The sequence below is a fragment of the Phalaenopsis equestris genome, unplaced genomic scaffold (genome assembly GCF_001263595.1).
Source record: "Phalaenopsis equestris unplaced genomic scaffold, ASM126359v1 Scaffold223503, whole genome shotgun sequence".
Lineage (NCBI taxonomy): Eukaryota > Viridiplantae > Streptophyta > Magnoliopsida > Asparagales > Orchidaceae > Phalaenopsis > Phalaenopsis equestris.
The window spans coordinates 15,768-37,042 of NW_018241620.1; the positions used below are offsets into that span (position 1 = coordinate 15,768).

At 31.1% G+C, this 21,275-nt stretch overlaps 1 protein-coding gene across 3 annotated transcripts in view; it reads right to left on the reverse strand.

The window, feature by feature from the left end:
* Nucleotides 1-1,143: 1,143 nt before the first annotated feature.
* LOC110037693 overlaps nt 1,144-21,275 on the reverse strand; it is a 38,605-nt gene continuing 18,473 nt past the window's right edge. Inside the window, exons 3-5 of one of the 3 annotated variants that reach the window (XM_020742397.1) lie at nt 8,806-8,889; nt 5,361-5,435; nt 1,144-1,370 (exon numbers count right to left, since the gene is read on the reverse strand). In XM_020742397.1, the coding sequence (XP_020598056.1) occupies nt 8,846-8,889 (44 nt within the window). In that variant the 3' untranslated portion in view covers nt 1,144-1,370; nt 5,361-5,435; nt 8,806-8,845. Of the gene's footprint in view, nt 1,371-5,360; nt 5,436-8,805; nt 8,890-12,122; nt 12,225-21,275 lie in introns of all 3 variants that reach the window. The other 2 variants (XM_020742398.1, XM_020742396.1) reach the window with 2 other exon arrangements.

A 21,275-nucleotide genomic window follows, 5' to 3' on the forward strand; every position in this document is an offset into this window, starting at 1 on the left:
GATATGTAAATATAGTGGAATTGTGTGATATTTATGTAAATGCCCCTTTCTAAAAGCCAAATATACCTTTTTATGAAGATTTCTTATAACCAAAATTTTATATATGTAAATATAAAAGTTAAGGTTTTAAATATGTTGATTCACAAGAATTATGTTATATGCATGTAAAATTGACTTCTTCTTTTCCTAAAACTCTCTAAAGAATTACTCATCAAACATTAGCTCTTTTTTTTATATATAGCTGTTCTCAGCTCACCAGCTGTTTCAAAATAAGTATTTCAATTTTTAAAAGTTAAAATGGTGATATTTTTTATGTGATAAATTATTTGAGTGATATAATGTAAAAATACAGTTTGGCTATTAAATATGTTAATACATTGAATTTGTGGGGTATGCGTGTAAAAGACCACTTTTGAAAAGTCAATTGCACCTTCTTATGCATAATTTTATCACACCAATGTGAATATTTTATAGAACTCTAAGGTGTTAGAAATGAAAATTCGTAAAAATTATGTTTAAATTTTACTTCTCTTTTTCCAAAAAATCTGCAATAAATTACTCATCAAACAAGGAAAATTTTTCTGGACGTAGCTCTACTTGCAGACTCCAATAATATGTCGCCATGTGTGTTACATCCTGGAGGTTATTTCGGGGTTATTGAAGTGAAATAACGGAGGTCATTTCGGGATTATTGAAGAGAAACTCATATATTCCACTTCAATAACCCAAAATAACCAAGAAATAATCTCAAAATAACGTATGTAATTTCATTTCAATAACCCCAAAATAACACTGAGAGGTTATTTTAAGGTTAATTCTGAGTTATTTTGGAGTAATTGAAGTGAAACTGCGGAGATTTTTTCAAGGTTTGAGATTATTGCGGAGTCCACAGTTCTACTTTAATATTTTTTTAGGTAGGCTTGATATAACACACATGACGGTATATTACTGGAAGTCCGCACGTAGAGCTACCTCCGGAGTCTGGATAGAAAATTTTTCCTCAAACATGAGCTCTTTTTTCTATACATAGTTGTTCGCTCACCCGCTATTCCATCAATGAACAAACAAGGAACAACATAATATTTACAACCATACTATATTACAATTTACTAATGAAGTCAGCTAACAAAAGATTGAATAATAGAAACATAATATTTACAAATGTAGCATAGAACCAGTGAGACATCAGAGCATGTACAAGATAATGACAAAAAAGCCAGTACTTACATTTTTCAAAGCCACCTTCAAAGCAATATGATCAGCAGCCTCTTATTTTTATGCTTCTGGCTTTGAATTACCATGAACCACACATCAACTTCACAGGCGCCTTGAATATCCAGAACCACCACATCTCTTACAGAGGATAAGCCCTACAAAAATAAAATCCAATGCTGATTACACAGCTAAAGATCAACAAGAACAACAAAGCCTGAATCCCACTACGTGGGGTCGGCTACATGAATCCTTTTTATCCATTCATATTTTCATTTAGTTCTAATAAATTAAGATCATTTTTTATACAATAAGCCCAAGTCTTCCGAGGTCTACCTCTGCCTTTCTTAACATAAGACGAATCTAAAACATCTACTCTCCTAATCGAATCATCATATGGTTGACGTTTAATGTGACCAAACCATCTAAAGACGACTTTCTCTAATTTTATCCGTCACAAAATCAAAGAAAAGTTCGGGAAAAAAGAAAGTTTGTATCTATCGGATCAATAAACATTCTAAGTGTATGCAACATTAGCTTAACTTGCTCCACTTCCATGCACATGAACACAGAGAAGTCTATAATCTCGTTTATAATCCAATTCTCTTCATCCAATAGCAAATGAGTTAGCTCTTGTGATTTTCTTGTTGACGATAATTAGTTGAGGTGGCAAGATTCATTAAAAAAAAGTTTTACTTTAAGCATCCACATAAGCTCTAATAACTTAAGAAATTATATTATTCTAAATTCAATCTGATTATGACAACATCTCCGCTAATAACATCATCATGCTACAAGCGATATTTTGTTCTTAGGGCAAATAAGCCTTGGCTTGTGGGAATAAAGAAGGGAACAGAGTGGAAAAGAGGATAAACCTTTCTACAAAGATGGAAGAGGGATTAAAAGCATGAGTCATGGGATACATTTTCATTTAAATATTGAAAAATTTGAATAAATATTTTGGAAGATCAATATGTAAATGAACAATCACAAATATTGATCTGCTCGTATTGCCAGTTCTTACTAAGTTGAGACTGATAATTCAGATTGACGGGATTAACTATCTACAAGACCAAGTGCCGATGCCTCTGCCTTACAGCCCGCTAGCCCGCTCTTTGATACACATTTGCTGTAAAGAAAGAAAGATTGGCTAGTCCTTGAAGGACATGTTTACATGAAATTTTCTACGACGTATTCTTTCGTATTCGGTTTAAACAGCTGAATATTCATTAAGATCAAGCTTTCCTGACAACAAATACAATAATTTTTTTTAATTTTCTTCAATTAAACATGAGAAAAATACCAGAACAAATATAAGTATTAATATTACAATAAAAAATCAGTTTCTCAGCATCAATATCAATATCTTTGCATAAGATAGAGTAAGGAAAATGTTAGAGAAAGATTTCTAATCCAAATTATAAAAAAATTCCCTTCATCATTTATAAAACAATGATCTTTTTTTCTCCTTTATAATATAAAGTGTATATAAATTATATCCAATAAGATTTGAACATGTACTTTATACAGTATACAATGGATGCCCTTCATCCGCATTTCAAGGCTATTCATAAAAAGAAAAGATTGTATTAACCCAAGGAAAACAATAAAAGTAGATGCATATCAAAATGGTCGATGTATTTCGATGTCATATTATAGTGCTAAATATAAAGGATATGTATTTGAGAAAAGTACTTAATATCATCATTTGGGGGGAAAAACTATACAAGAACAGAAATCTAATAGTACATGAATTAAAGTGCTTTGGGAAAAATAATAAATTGTAATTATCACTTTCTAAAAAAGCATATATAGCTCTTATTATAAATATCCTTCGTATAAATGTAAATACAACCCTTCATCATTTTCTCTCTCTACATGGCATCATAGCTCTAGATTCGAGATTGAATTTTCAACCACTTTTAGCCTAAATCCTTAATTGCTTTTCCATAGTTGATAATTTCAACTAAAGTCAATCCTCATTAATTATGAAAACTAGACCAATCAAATCAAAATAGAACTTGGAGGGTTAAAAACCTCATGTCGACTAAATGAAAGAAATTATCTACAATAGTCTTAAATCATGCATATAAAAATGGTTGATGTAATTAGTTGTCATATTATAGTGGTTAATATAAAGGACATGTATTTGAGGAACGTACTTAATATCATCATTTGAGGGAAAAAACTATACAAGAATAGAAATCTAATAGTACATGACTTCAAGTGTCCCTGGGAAAAATATGAAATTGTCAATTTCTAAAAATGTATTGGTAGCTCTAATTATAAATATCCTTTGCATAATTGTAAATAAAAGAAAATCGTCGTCATTTTCTCTTTCTCTACATGGTATCATGGCTCTAGGTTTGGGACCCAACTTTCAACCACTTCTAGCCTAATTCCTTTATTTCTTTTCCACATTTGATAATTTCAACAAAAGTCAGCCATCATTAATGACAAAAACTAGACCAATCAAATCAAAGAAGAGCTTTTGGGGTCACAAACCTCATGTCGATTAAATGAAAAAAAATATATATCAACAATTATCTTAGATTACAACTACCTTCCTAAGAGAAAAAGAAGCTTCACCACCCTAATAATCCTCCCCCAAATCCTACAAATCCAAAACATACACTTTTGGATGAAGATCCTATTATCATGTCATAGTTATGAAACTCTATGTTGCCCAAAAATAGTGAAGTTTACATGTTCCTCATAACAACGAATGAAATCTAGGAAGCCATGAGACAGACAAACTCAAAGGACCAACATAGTGCTTCTCTTCTATGAGATTAAGACAAGTGTATCAAGGCCAAACAAAGCGACTTATCCATCATTGAATATTTCAATGCAATAAAATTTTATAAGTTAGAGTTAGATGACTACAAAGGTCTCAAGATAAAGTATAGTGATGATATTGCCGTCCTAAAGTAACCTATAGAAAGAGACATGAGCTTAGGGTTTCTTGTAGATCTCAACATAAAATTTGATCAAGCTTGCGTTCAAATCTCGTGCAAGAAAATAATGCCCTCCCATAATGAAGCATTTTCTCAAGTGAGCTGAAAGTAAGGCCCAACTTACAAGAGAGCAGCTATAGTAACTACCAAGACTCGAGGTAGAGGACTAATTGTCACTTACCCTTTCAAAAATGAACACCAAAATTCTTTAAAAAAAAAACAATCTATGTTGCAACTATAGCAAGAGAACAGGGCATAGCAAAAAGATGGTTGGGAACTCCTTCGAAGACCTTATGGCTGGGGGGGACACAAAAAAAAGAAGTTTCAAAAGGATATGCTCATTTCACAAAATATAAAGGGCTCAACTTAAAAGAAAATAATAAGCTAAAAAAAAAATTTCAAATCCCGAGAAATGTTATCAGCGTCATGCTATGTAGTTCAGAACGGTGAAACTTCTAATGTTCATGTTTTTAATGCCACAAATAGTTCCTCCAATACCTACGTACTAAACTTATGTGCCATATACCACATGACAAGTTTTGTCAATATCATCCTAACCTGTTCACCTTGCCCTAGCAATAGAAAAGTCAACATAGTCAATGACACTATAACTACTATTATGGGATAAGAGGCCTCCCATTTCCCTAGCAATTACCTATAATAATGTCCTGCATGTCTCTAGCCTTGCTTTAAATCTCTTATATATTCATAAAATTACCCAAGATCAAAACTACTAGATGACATTCTTTAGTATATTTCTCAGTACCTAAGCATGAGCAAGATGATCAGGCAAGCTGGATGACAAGATGTACTATACCAACTCGATAACAATAGTATGTGTAACAATCATTCATCTTTCTACTTTCTATCTATTTCTAAAAAAAATTATTTGGGATCATCATTATAGATAATGACATCAATCTTCTAAAAAATTAAAATGTCTATTCCCTTCTTTATTAAAGGATATGAAGATTGAAAATTTTCATCATAAAAATCATAAGATTAATAAGGACGACATAATACTTATCACGACCCGATCCGAGACTTGTAAATAACTAGGGAGAAAACAAACGAACGGACGGTTAAATTAAATTTTCTAATATTTTTTCCATCGCGAAAAGTTTAATATCTAAATATTAATTAAAAGAGTCATTAAGAAAAGCAATTTAATTAGCAAAAATAAAAGTTTACCTCTCATCTTATTGACCTCTTCCTTTGTATAAATTATCTCTTCTAATATTCATCTTTTATTCAAAAACTTAGAACCTGAAAAATATTAAAATAATATAATGAGTTATATAAGATAACCCAATGGAGTGATCAATTTATAAACTACAACAACCAACAAAAAAAAACAACATGTATACTGATCTCTCCTAATATAGTCTAGAAAATCATATAGTAATTTATAACATATGTTCATGATGTTTGCTCGTAGAAGAAATCTAAAATTTTTACATGCATTTTTCTTAATTTACTTTTTAACGTGTAATCATTTAAGATTTAAAATTTTTCATACTCTTAACTTTCACATTTGTTTGAGGAGCACCATCAAACATAATCTAACTCCTGACTGATAATATTTCATCAGCACAACGATTCGTGATCTAACTTAAATGATTATCTGAGGTAGAAATATGCCTACTCACCCATATTATACCGTCGATATAATGACTCGTTATTTAAATTACACAATTATCTAATATGGTAGAAAAACATCTACGTAAGCGTGTATATTAGCATCTCTTAACAATACCAAAAGGGAATGAACTCCTCTTAACATGCACATATAAGCCCTTATATATATATATATATATATATATATATAACTTTCATTCTTCATAGCATAAATTACTTTCTTCTGTGACTTTGCATTCATCTTCTCATGAATAAATGCAAGATTACAATATTCAAAAGAGCATGCAATAATCTAATAATTATAAAGGCAAACCATTATGCAACTATTTATGCAGGACTATTAACATTCGTAGTTCTAAAAGCCTGTAATGATCTGATAATAGACCTCTACTAGAATCTAACTGTCATACAATTATCTAATAACTTTATTGAAACATGATTGTGCAATTATATAATATATATTAGATTTATTACGTGTTATTAAAAGATGTGAACGCTTTAGATATCTCGGGTCTATTGTTCAAAGTGATGGAGATATTGATGGGGATGTTATTAGTAGAATTCAAGTTGGTTGGTTGGAATGGAGGAATGTTTCGGGCCTATTGTATGATAGAAAAGTACCGCTTAGACTGAAAGGATAATTTTATAAGATGGGGGTGAAACCTGCAATGCTCTTTGGCGCTGAATGTTGGCCTTTAAAAGAGAAGCATAAAACTAAGTTAAGTGTTGCCAAGATGAGAATGATTAGGTGGATGTACACTTAGAGAAAAAATGCGATATGTATATATCCGGGACAAGGTTGGTGTAGCACCAGTGGCGGATAAAATTAGAGAGTCGTCTTAGATGGTTTGGTCACATTAAACGTCGACCAGCTGATGATCTGATTAGAAGAGTAGATGTTTTAGATTCGACTTTTGTTAAGAAAGACAGGATATACCTAGAAAGACTTGGGCATATTGCATAAAAAACAATCTTAATTTATTAGAATTAAATGAAAATATGACACTAAATATGACGCAATTGAGAAAAGATTCATGTACCCGACCCCACTTAGTGGGATAAGGGTTTGTTGTTGTTGTATTGCTTTTTATTTGGTTTTATTCCCTTTTATTATATCATTATTTCTTTCCTATTTATCTTATTCTATTTATTTCTTTCTTTTATTGTATTCCAGTGTAATCGGGTATAAATACCCCTCTTATCAATAATAAGTGTTGCTCTATTCTAAATCTCAACATGGTAACTGAGCCTAACCCTAGATCCAGGTTGCACCGGTCTTCTCTGCAGATGTCGTATGCAGTTGACTCCTTGTTGCCCGCAATTGCCTCATATCAATAATAAGTGTTGCTCTATTCTAAATCTCAACATGGTAATTGAGCCTAACCCTAGATCCAGGTTGCACCGGTCTTCTCTGCAGATGTCGTATGCAGTTGACTCCTTGTTGCCCGCAATTGCCTCCTCTAGCGTGGTTTCCTCGGAGATTCCCACAAAGGTCTCCTCTACAGCGTGATTTCTCCCGAGAAAACTTCAACCGTCTTTCTCCCGAGAAAACTTCAACGGTCTCCTCTACAGCGTGACTTCAGCGTGGTTCCTGCAGGCTGCTTCCGCTATTCCTGTCTTCAGCGTGACTTTAGCGTGGTTCCTGCAGGCTGCTTCCGCTATTCCTGTAGTCGATCGGGTCCAGCCACCGAAGGTCCTACACCCTCTTCTACAGCAACTGCAGGTTACTGCTGCCTTCTATCGTAACCCTACCAGATTTCATCGATGGCTCAGAATCTCAACAACATCTTCTTCAGCTCAATCGGAATTATGGTGGATTCCTCCAACTCTGAACCATCTTCAGGAGGTGTTCTTGATTCCACCCAAGGATGAACTCCAATTTTCACTCCCTTGTAGACCGAAGGATCGGAAACCAACATGAATTTCTTAATCACAACTCATGAATTGAATGACAACAGCTTTCTTCAGTTGTCTCAATCGGTGTCTTTGTTCATCAAAGGACATGGGAAGTTTGGTTACTCACAGGTATAGTTCGTGAGCCTCCAAAGTCTGACCCGGTTTATGGAGCTTGGAAAGTGGAGAACTCCATGGTCATGTCATGGCTGATCAACTCCATAAAAATTTAGAAAGTTGAATATATAGCACAAAAGAAAGTTGAATATCTTTGGAGACTTTCACTTCACCTTTCTCAACAATCCTGGAATGAGATCTACCAGCAATTATAATAAATTTTGAGTTGGTGGACCTCTTGGTAGTTGTTGAGAGCATGAATATCTCCAATCATATGATAAGAAACACCTAAATTTATTATCCAAAATTAAAATCTTCCATCGTTAGCAAGATAGGAAGAGGATATGAAACTATGGTGTATCATCAAGCTGGTAGTCTTGCTATCTTGGTCCTTTCTCCCTTGTCCATATTTTCAGTCTACAGGTTTCCATGTAGCTTCCAACACATGTCCTTTGTGTGACCAAGTTTCTTACAATATTCACACAATGGATGATTCTTCTTTGGCTTTGAATCATGGGAGGAGTTATGTGTACAAAACTGAGCTATTAGTGTTAGATGAACCGACACTTCCTGCTATCATGAGTTTCTTCCTATTTTCTTCTCTTCTAACTTCAGCAAAGGCTTCATTCGTCCTCATCCAAGTTCTTATTTGGACCAAATAAGAAGTTGATCATCCTCTTCTTCTCCATTATTATTTTATACATCATAACATCCTTTACAAAGGTGCACACATGCATATACATATGATAACATTCTGATATCCACAATGAATTAGAAATAAAAATAGTAGTGCAGTGGGATAAATTAGGTTTCATTTGGCTTTAATAAATTAGTTAAACACAAATAAGAGCATATGCTTATGATTGAAAGTATATTTTGGTGTTTAAAGACTAAAAAATTATGGCCACTAACATATATTCAAATTTATATAAGCTTAAAATAAAGTTTCAACAATTAAGCAACTACAAAGTCCAATAAGAATGCATACCTGCTCCTTTACATGCTCGACAATCAACCAAGCCAGTTTCTCACTTCATCTTACCATTAGTGCAAAATACACACTTTGTACCACCTGGACAAAACATGTTGCATACTGTGCCGATCAGAGTGTTCTACTAATATGAACGTTCAAATTCAAATGGAAATAAATTTCCAAGGTCAACAACATGAACATGAAATGCCAATATTTTAGATAGTTAAATCTTTACAGCGGCAAACTATAAGTGCTATATGAAAATGAGTGCAAGATTCTTATACGTAATTTTTCCTTGGATGACTTCGGCAATGTTGTAAGCCAAAAAAAGAAGTTAAGATATAGTAAACTCTTGTCGAATATCCTGCATGATAAAAGAATGTGAGTGAACAAAAAAATACATTTGTACCTGGTAAACTAGAACATTCAATAACATCGACCAACATGTCTTGACTCAAAAATACCATTTCCATGCTTTTCAACTTAATTAAGCCTTTTATTTTTGCTATATCATCTAAAATTGATTCTCAAAATTTTTCATTGTAAAAAAGAATTTAAGAATTTGCACTATAAAAACATTAAATGGCAGTTAAATATAATAATGGGATTAGGTATACTCATTGTTTTTTATCTTGTCGGAAAACAAAGGGGGTTAGGTCTGCTTGCCTGAATGAAGTTTAGGATAAAAGAGCATATTCTTCTCTTATGTGATTGGGCATGTTGTTTCCTTTGATTAAGCCATGAATTTAAAACATGAAAATTAAATACATAGCAATAGCACTTGATTGACATAAAGTGTTGTTCAACTGCATAAACATGTCTTGAAATTCCATTTAGTGTGACAAGTAATTTGGCCATAATAAAGTTATAAATGTTGAGTACATCAATTGATATATGGTCTGGGTCAAAAAAATAATCAACCTATCATCATTTGCTTTTCCAAACTGTTGGGGTAAAGCTATATTGAATCCCACCTCCATTTTATGCAACATGAAATAGTAACTTCGACGAACAAATTCAAAATAAATTGTGCTTACCATCATTTGCCTTTTTCAAATTATTGAAGTAGGCTAAACTGAATTCTACATCTGGCTTATGCAACGTGAAATTGTAACTTCAATGCACAAATTCCATTCATGTTGCCTTTGGAACAAAAGCTACAAGTCTAGTTTACCTAAGCACTAGTTACACTGGATAGCCAGTTTCCAAGAGAGAAAATGTCTGCCAAAATCTATTAAGAGAATAGGTTCAATCAAATGATAGAACCAATGTAGTAAGATATATCATCAAGCCCAAAATCTCATGGCCAACAATTTTTGTCACACCACAATTGCACCCCCCCACCAAGGGTTGGAGGTAGATGATCCGGTAAGACTAAATTCTTATTAACACTCGTCCTGACTTGCATAATCAGGAACCAGTGGGTGATAAACTAGTCTAACTAAATCGCTACAAACATATTTAATATATTTCATTTCATAATTCATTCATATTTATATATACTCAAAAGCATGAAAATCATATTCTCAAAATATATATATCTATAAAAAGTTGATAAATCCAACATAAATAAAATATGTAATAAAAAAACTGTATAAGCTCTCAAAACTATGATAAAAGTTATACAAGTCATACCTAACTACTCACCTCATGTTTCTTACTCATTCTTATGGCCCCGTTTGACGCAGCTTATTACTTGCGTCCAGCGTTTTCAAAACGCCGCGTCTGAGTTTGTTTCGGCGTTCGCTCCTGCGATCGCTAAACGCTGCGTTAAAATGGCGCTATTCGATTCGGTCCCGAAGAAGCTCCCGACATCCTGCGTTCGGCGTTCGGCGGGGGCTTATTACGGCCCAGCCCTCGTCCTCCCCGAAATCTCCCTCACGCTGCGCCCTCGTCCTCCCCGAAATCTCCCTCACGCTGCTTCAAGAGAAAATTTCATACAAAAGTTCAAGAAATTTATTAACTAAAAAAAATGATTAACTAAAAAAACTTGACAAGAGCAAAATTGAATACAAAATTTTACATGAAGAATATTAATATTATTTTACAAAAAAATACAAAATAAGAACCAATTTAGTACAAATTTTAAAATGTGCAAACTAAACAAGAGTACAAAAAAAAACAAATACAATCTCAAATAAAAATCAAAATCTAAAAAATAATTGTATTGAACATTTCATTATTTTTATGATTTACATAAATCTCAAAAAAATAAAAAAAGTACATTAAATTTAAAGTATAACTTTAAATTAATTCCTTAATTATGATCGACGACCAATAAATAGTGATTAAGCTGATAGTAGAGGCGGAGGATGAAGGGGGAGGTTCGGAAATAGAGGATCCGCCGTCGAGAATTTTTTCAATGAACTGAAATGGACCAGGATGTTTTGTCGGCTCCAGTAAGAAGGTATTCAGAAAAAAGACATTAAAAATAAAATTAATAATGAAATGATATATTTACACATATACAACTCGATTCCTATGTATTTACATATCTAACATTTAAATTTATGAATAAAGTCTTACCTTTGAGACAGTCACTGGCATTACAGTATTCGCTAATAGCCATCTCAATAAAAAAGAAAAAAAAAATTTCAGCTATGAAAGATGATTATAATAATAACATAAATTAATTAACAAATTTAAAGCTAACTAATAATGAAGACAGTTGATTCGACTTAAAATAGCTCAAATTATTAAATTAAAATGAAGAAGCCATTATATCATCATACTTGTTGTAATGGTTATCGACTATGTAACAAAGAATAAGGTTTATTTGTAAATCATTCTTCTTAACAGTAAATTAAAGAATTTCAATTTGATGGCTCTAGACATCCCGTAAGTCAAGCAATACAAAAATATTTTTATTAAAACCATATCATAAAACAAAAGCTTAGGATTATAAAAAAATTTATCGATGGCACACACAAGCAAAAGAGAAAGAGAAAATGTTAGGTATTTCAATCCAAAAAACTCTCTTTTCTCAAGTAACATTTTTGTGCCTCTCATCTCTTACCATTCAATTCTTCCTACATATCAACTTCCTCATAATTTGAACCTTGGTTTTAGCCACTTTATCATTTTTCTTATTTTTTTGAAGCAACTTTTAAAAAAAAAATCTATATTGAACCCTGGTGATGACCATATAAGATAAACCTATGACAGATTTCAATATAATTTTTTGAATAAGGCGACTGTTGATAAGAAAGCTAAAAATATTCATGAATGTTGAAGCACAACAAAGGGTCATGTTTTTTTTCTCAACAAAGATGCAACCTCGTTAAAAATGGAGTATAAGACGCGTCAAAAATCAATATGGTAATTGTCATTACCTGGGAAGAGAAGCATGATTCCTTTCTAGCGAAATTACTGGACCAGTTTTACCGCTATTCTCCTCTAGGTGAGTAAATTGTCTTCTGAATTGATCAACAACACTGCATGATTGAGATAAAAATATCAACAATAGATACACAACTCATTCAACATATAGAATAAAAACATTATATAATCACAAAAATAACCTAGGATAAAGAAAATTTGTTCTCTTAGTTTCATTGATGTAATCTTTGAGAAGCAGTTGAAAATAAGAGCAAAGGTTAAAATAAATCTTTATTTTTTCTTATTCTTTTCTTTCTTCGCCATTAATTTGTTTGGATTTTCTTTCCAATTTTATATTCTTACCGGCTTCTTTACCTCTGTTCCAGTGTATTCCTACTCTCGTTGCATTGGTTTCAGTAGCTGTGAGCTTCTCCATACCAGAGTCTGTTTCCTACCTTCTAACTGCACTATTTGGCTTCTACATGGGTTGACACTCTAATATTATGTTAAATGTCATTTTATACATACTAAGTTATTTTCTGGAAACGCTTCATGATAATCGTTTGATTTAATATTTAAATAATATTATCAAACATGAACATCAAAAGAAATTAAGTCTTAGTAATTATACCAACTGCGGAGAATCTAAGAGCAAAATCCTTCCTCTTGTTATGATTCCAAACTGACCTAGCCCACCAAGAATTGCATTGAAAAAAAGCATGTAATAACACATTTTTGAATTCATCTGAAAGTTGAAATGCACATTTTCATGCATACATTAGAATTACTTGCAAATTTTAGTTAATCTTTAAAAGAACTTTACATACCTAACACACAATTCTTATGTATAATGTAAATATATTAGAATTGTATACCGTAAAATTCTTGGCGCTTGTGCATCCTGAAAGGATTTGTCAAGACCCGCTTTCCTTTTTGGAGGACTCATAACAAATATATATGTAAATATATTAGAATTGTGTACCGTAAAATTCTTGTCGCTTGTGCATCCTGAAAGGATTTGTCAAGTCCCGCTTTCCTTTTTGGAGGACTCATAACAAATATATAAGAAATGAGTATTAAGATTATGATTACTTTTCACAAAATAAAAGTTAGAATATTGTTTTGCAACATTTGTGAAGTCGGAGTCCCAAAGCCATCTTCTCTAATATGTCCATTGTTGAAAACTGCTTGGGTCAAATGGAACAGCAGTATCCCAACAAGAGGCACTAAACAATACAACAAACTTATGTTGTCTTCTAAAAGCAAGAGTAAGAATAATCATCTTAGGCAACTTTTTATATTTTTATCTTAAAATGGTTGCAAACTTGTGTTGTCTTCCAAAATTAAGAGTAAGAATAATCATCTTATGCAACTTTTTATAGTATTATCTTAAAATAGTTGCAAACTTGTGTTGTCTTCCAAAATTAAGAAAATGAATAATTTGAAATGAAAACACATCTACATGAATATACATCTTTCATTGCATCTTCTCTATGCTATACAAATTTCTCAATAGAACTTTGCACACATCAGCAGAAGAAAAGTTTCACTTTAAAGAATCCAAATTAAAATAATTGCATAACACCCATAAAATAATTGCAGTTGCAGAAGTGTTGTAAAGAAAACAATATATTTTAAAAAGTTAAAAAGAAAGCAAAGATGATTAACCATCGTAGAATATTTAAAAGCACAACAAAGCACCTCCATAAAGAAAAAACGTTTAGCAATTACCAAGCATAAAAGTTCAGGGATGATATTTCAGCTAAAATATAATCTCTTGCATGAATAAATGCCTATAGCAAACCTAAAAGTTCCCACAAAACATCTTTACCCTGCATGAATAAAAGCATATATCAAGCATAAAGTTCAACATTACAAAACCAGATATTTCCCACTCCAAAAAATAAATAAATATGCAAATGGTTCAACAAAAATAAAATCTCATCAACAAAGCATGCCCAAAGTTCAATTAGAAAAAGTGCCAACAACTAGTGGTCGAATCAAGATGTTTGAACCTTTTATCAATTTACTAGGGTAAATTCACCTGAAGTTGTTTATTTTCCATTAATTCTTGCTAGCACAAACGATATATAAAAAAATAAAATAAGTAATAAGAATATGAAATGAAAAGGTACACAACACTAAAAACTAATTCTTGAGAGAAATTACCAAATGAATTTTAAAACTACTTGCGAAAGATCTAATCCAACTGGAAGAGCATATGAATGCATTCATCATATTTGCCGAGAGTGAACTTCTATGATCATTAAGAACCCTTCCACCGGTATTAAATGTTAATTCTGAAGCAACTATTGTTATTAGAATTGATAATATATCTCAAGTTCTTTTGGACAAGCAAGGATACTTGGGAGTGTTCAACTTCCACCATTCAAGAATATCAAATTTTTCATTATTATTGGTCAAATAAAGTACCTCCTTAAAGTAAACTTGTAGATCTGATTTTGATGGTTGAATAGAGTCAGATGAAATAACAAAATCAGTAAATATCAGCATGCAATCAAAACTTTCTGAATTAACAGAATCACTGTGCAACTTTGATGAAACATTATCACTCATAGAACTAGAACTAACAACATCATTTGCATAAGTATTATAAATTTCTCACAAAACATCTTCAATTTTTTGAATTTTAGAGTCTGATTTAACAGATGTGTACTTACTGACAAAACTAAACTTTATTTTCAAGCGAGGGTCTAAAACAGCTGCGATAAACATTAAGAGATTACGCTCACCCAAATATTTATCAAATTTACCTCTCATTGCAAAAATCATGTTTCTGTTAAACTCATCAGAAGAAGTCGACTCATCTAGCAATAATTTCTTTATATACATAACAACGGGTAAAAAATATTTGAAGTGGGATAGGAAAAACCAGAAATCATTTTTGTCATGTTATTTAAAACATCAAGGAAGTTTCTGATTTTATCATATTTATCCCAAATCTAAATCTGACGGCAACCAACTGAAATAATTATCTCGATTTGCAAAGTGAGTGAACACATTACGAAAAATATGAGCAGATTCAAGCATCAAGAATGTTGAGTTCCAACTTGTTGGAACATCAATGCACAAACCATTTGTTGTTGATATCCCTAATTGTTTGACTATGTCAACAAACTTATGTAACATTGTCGGCGACTTCTTTATATATTTGATAGTCTCTCTAATATTACAAATGATGTTTTGAATCTCTTTTAAGTCAACTTGCACCATAATATTTAAAATATGTGCATAACAACGAAGAAATGCCCCTTAAAATACAGTCTTCCTTTTGCCATAAAATTTGAATGGAGCAAGCTAGCAACAATATCATTACTACTAGCGTTATCTAAAGTAATAGTAGATACTTTATCATGTATCTTTCAACCTAATAAGCAATGAGAAATGACATCACAAATGAATGTACCAGCACGAGTTGGATCTAATCCATTGAAATTAATGATTCTTTTTTGAATCTTTCAAGATAGATTAATATAGTAAACAGTTAGACACATATCCGATAGTTTGATTGGAAGTCTAACAATCAGATATTAATGAAAACCTGTGAATATTCTTAAATTATTTTTTCAACTTCTCTTTCTCAAACTCAAAAATCTTTCATACAATCAATTTTATTGTGTTCCTTAAAACTTTCTCATAATTTGGATTCAAGGATTTCAATAAATTGTTAAAATGGATAATCATGCACTATAATAATTTTGGAAATTATCTCTCTAACCTTATGTTGATCGTAGATTTTTGGATCTGGAAATATCGGGATCTCAACATCTGCATCAACATCAAGTGACAAAAAATTAAAAAAATTGTCTTTTTTTAGAATTTAAAATTTTTTGCTTTTTTTCAGAAAGATTATCGGTTTCTTTACTTTTAGCTTTGATTTGTTCACATTCTCTAACATGACGTAGAAGTTCAGAAGTAATTCCTGTTTTAGATTTTTGAAATTTTGATCGACAACATATGCATTGCCAAAATAAAGTTGGGACCCCCTAAATCGGAAATGTTATCTCCACAAAATACTCTCATATTGTGGACTTCTTCTTTTTACCTTTTTTAGTAGTGACTTTTTCACTGTTATTATCAATGACAACATGAGGTACTACTGGCTCTGTATTTTGCAAAATAAGATTGGCATTTTCGTTGTTATTATGAACTTCTGGTACAGCTAGCAACTTATTGCTGGATGATTCAGATTGTGAAAGATCTAGTTTAGACATATTTGCACGCTAAATGAAATCAAAAACACATAATTAGTATCGCTTTAAACAAGCAACATATTACATAACATATAAATACATAAAAATTGAGTGGTATGTATGCACATTTCCCTATAAGTAAAATAAAGTCATTGGTAAAATGATTGTATGCACTCATTTCTAGATAAATCATTCATTCAAGAAGAATCCTAAAAGAAACTAATGTTAAACTAAAGCTTTCATGAAATAAAACATCTTAAAATATAGAGAACACCGCTGCAGTAAATCTTCCATGTTAAGCTACACTTGAGAGTTGAGAAGAAGGGAGAAACTAAACTTAAGAGAACATGGAAATCTTCCATATAAATTTTTTTTTTCCTGCAAAATTTGTATTCATAAGCACTTCAATTGAAAAGAAGTTAAATAGACACCAATGTTATAATGTAGAAACTTCTTCTCCACATTTGTACTACATAACATTTGAGGGTCCGCAACAGTCATGTAGATGCCATTTTAATATAGATATGAATCATATATTAATATCTAGCATTCAAATAGAGGGATGTCCAAGGTTACCATCATTTGAGAACCACATCTGATAAGGAGAAGTAAAGAAGATATGAATTTAGGACTCATCCTCAGCATTTACAAAGGGGACAAAGTGGAGAACATGAATGTTTCAACCAATTAACTGAGAGCTTGCCTTTCGTCCAAATAATAAAGTCTCAGTTCACAAATCATTTTAAATATATGATCTACATTTTTTCATAGCAGACTAATGTTGTTTCAATCTCCAATAGAAAAAGGAGAATAAGTTATTCTCCATAACAATATTTTTGAACAGTTAGCATATTATTTTTGTAGCATGCATATGACCACATTATAATTTGGTGGAATGAGAATAATACATCCATGTACACATAGATTATTATTCTCATTCCACCAAATTATAATGTGTGGCTATAAGCATGTTACAAGAATAATATATTGACTATTCAAAAACATTGTTATGGAGAATATCAATCTATTATCTTTTTTCTGTTGGAGATTGAAGCAACATTAGTCTGCCATGAAAAAATGTAGATAATCCTACGTTTAAAATGATTTGTGAACTGGGACTTTATTATTTGCACAAAAGGCAAGCTCTTAGTTAATTGGCAGAAACATTCATGTTTTTCACTTTGTTCCCTTTGTAATGCTAAGGATGAGTCCTAACTCATATCTTCTTTACTTCTCCTTCTCAGATGTGGTTCTCAAAGGATGGTTACCTTGGACATATCTTTATTTGCATGCTAGGTATGAATATATGATTCATATCTATATCAAAATGACATGTACAAGACTGTTACAGACCCTCAAATGTTATGAAGTATAAATCATGTGAAGAAGAAGTTTCTACATTATTGCATTAACTTTTATTTAACTCTTTTTCAATTGAAGTATTTATAAATACAAATTTTGCTGGAAAAAAAAAATTTTAAAGAAGATTTTCAAGTTCTCTTAAGTGTAGTTTCTCCCTTCTTCTCAACTCTCAAATGTAGCTTAACATGGAAGATTTACTGCATTGGTGTTCTCTATATTTTAAGGCGTTTTATTTCATGAAAGTTATAGTTTAACATTAGTTTTATTCAGGACCCTTCCTGGAGGAATGATTTATCTAGAAATGAGTGCATACAACTATTTAATTAATGACTTTATTTTACTTATAAAGAAATTTACATACATACCACTTAATTCTTATGTATTTATATGTTATGTAGTATGTTGCTTGTTTAAAGTGATACTAATAATGTGTTTTTGATTTCATTTAGCGTGCAAATATGTCTGAATTATATCTTTCACAATCTAAATCATCCAGCAATAAGTTGTTAGTTGTATCAGAAGCTCATAATAATAACGAAAATACAATCTTACTTTGCAAAATACAGAGCCAGAAGTAGTACCTCATGTTGTCATTGAAGATAACAGTAAAAAAATAGCTACTAAGAATGGTAGGAAGAGAAAGTCCACAGTATGAGAGTATTTTTGTAGAGGCAACATTTCTGATTAAAGAGGTCTCAACTTATTTTTGGCAATGCATATGTTGTCGATCAAAATTTCAAAAATCTAAAACAAGAACTACTTCTCAACCTCTACATCATTTTAAGGAATGTGGACAAATCAAAGCTAAAAGCAAGAAAACTGGTGATCTTTTTGAAAAAAAAGACAAAAAAAATAAATTTTTTGGCACTTGATGTTGATGTAGATGTTGAAATCTCATTATTTCATGATCCAAAAAACTACTATCAATATAAGGTTAGAGAGATAATTTCCAAAATGATTATAGTGCATGAGTATCCGTTTAATATTATTGAACATACATGGTTTAACATTCTATTGAAATCTTTGAACCCAAATTATGAGAAAGTTTTAAGTAATACAATAAAAAATGATTATAGTGCATGAGTATCCATTTAATATAATACAATAAAAAAGTTTTAAGAATACAAAAAACTACGATCAACATAAGGTTAGAGAGTTAATTTCCAAAATGATTATAGTCCATGAGTATCCATTTAGTATTGTTGAACATACAAGGTTTAATATTCTATTGAAATCCTTGAACCCAAATTATGAGAAAGTTTTAAGTAATACAATAAAAAATGATTGTATGAAGATTTTTGAGTTTGAGAAAAAGAAGTTGAAAAAATAATTTAGGGATATTCACAGATTTTCATTAACATCTGATTGTTGGGCTTCCAATCAAACTATCGGATATATATGTCTAACTATTCAATATATTGATCAATCTTAGATGATTCAAAAATGAATAATTAATTTCATTGAATTGGATCCACCTTATGCAGGTACATTCATTTGTGATGTCATTTTTCATTACTTGTTAGAATGGAAGATAAATGATAAAGTATCTACTATCACTTTAGATAATGCTAGTAATAATGATGTTGTTGCTAGCTTGTTCCATTCAAATTTTATGACAAGAGAGAAACTGCATTTTAAGAGACATTTCTTTCATGTTTATTATTGTGCATATATTTTAAATATTATGGTGCAAGCATGATAAAGTATCTACTATTACTTTAGACAATGCTAGTAATAATAATGTTGTTGTTATCTTGCTCCATTCAAATTTTATGACAAGAGAGAAACTGTATTTTAAGAGACATTTTTTTCATGTTCATTATTGTGCATATATTTTAAATATTATGGTGCAAGTTGGCTTAAAAGAGATTCAAAACATCATTTATAATATTAGAGAGACTATCACATATATAAAGAAGTCGCCAACAATGCTACATATGTTTGTTGACATAGTCAAATAATTAGAGATATTAACAACAAAAGATTTGTGCATTGATATTCCAACAAGAAGGAACTCAACATTTTTAATGTTTGAATCTGTTTTTCTTTTTTGTAATGTGTTCACTAACTTTGTAGATCGAGATAATAATTTTAGTTGGTTGCCTTCGGATTTAGATTATGATAGATATGATAAAATCAGAAAATTTCTTATTATTTTTAATAACGTGACAAAATGATTTCAAGTTCTTCTTACCCCACTTCAAATATTTTTTTATCTGTTGTTATGCATATAAAGAAATTGTTACTAGATGAGTCGACTTCTTCTGATAAGTTTAACAAAACATGACTTTTGCAATGAGAGGTAAATTTAATTAATATTGGGGTGAATGTAATCTCTTAAATTCTATTACAGCTGTTTTAGACCCTCGTTTGGCAATAAAGTTTATACAATTTAGTTTTGTCAGTATGTACACATCTGTTGAATCAGACTCTAAAATTCAACAAATTGAAGATGTTTTGTGGGAAATTTATAATATTTATACACATCTGTTGAATCACTCTAAAATTCAACAAATTGAAGAAGTTTAAGTTCTAAAAGTGATAATGTTTCATCAAAGTGGCATAGTGATTCTGTTAATTCAGAAAGTTTTGATTGCATGCTCCCACTTACTGATTGTGTTGTTTCATCTGATTTTATTCAACCATCAAAATCAAAACTACAAGTCTAAATTGAGGGACTTTATTTGGCCAATAATAATAATAAATTTGATATTATTGAGTGGAAGTTAAACACTTTCAAGTATCCTTATTTGTTCAAAATGACTAAGAATATATTATCAATTTCAATAAAAATAGTTGTTTTGAAATCAGCATTTAGTACCCGTGGACTACTTCTTAATGATTATAGAAGTTCATTTTCGGCAAATACGAAAAATGCATTAATATGTTTTTCCAGTTGGATTGATCTTCCACAAGTAGTTTTAAAACTCTTTTGATAATTTCTCTCAATAATTACTTTTCAGTGTATGTTTACCTTTTCATTTTATATTCTTATCACTTCTTTTATTTTTTTATATATCTTTTGTGCCAGCAAAAATTAATGGAAGAGTAACAACTTCAAGTGAATTTACCCGAGTAAATTGATAGAAGGTTCAAACATCTTAATTCGACAACTAGATGTTGGCACTTCTTCTAATTAAACTTTGGGCAAGCTTTGTTGACGGGAGATGTATTTATTTTTTGGTGTGGAAAATATCTGAACTTGTATTGTTGAACTTTGTCTTTGTTATATGTTTTTATTCATGCAGGCTGAAGATATTTTGTGAAAATTTTACGCTTGTTATAGGCTTTTATTCATGCAGGAGATTATATTTTAGCTGAAATTTCACTACTTAAATTTTATGCTTACTAATTGTTAAACGTTTTTATTCATGGAGGTGTTTTATTGTGTTTTTAAATATTCTATGATAGTTAATCATCTTTGCTTTCTTTTTAACTTTTTAAAATAAATTGTTTCCTCTACAACACTTCTGCATCTGCAATTATCTTATGGGTGTTATGCAACTATCCGATGAATTTGACAGAAATAAGACTTTTACAATGAGAGGTAAATTTAATAAATATTGGGGTGAGTGTAATCTCTTAATGTCT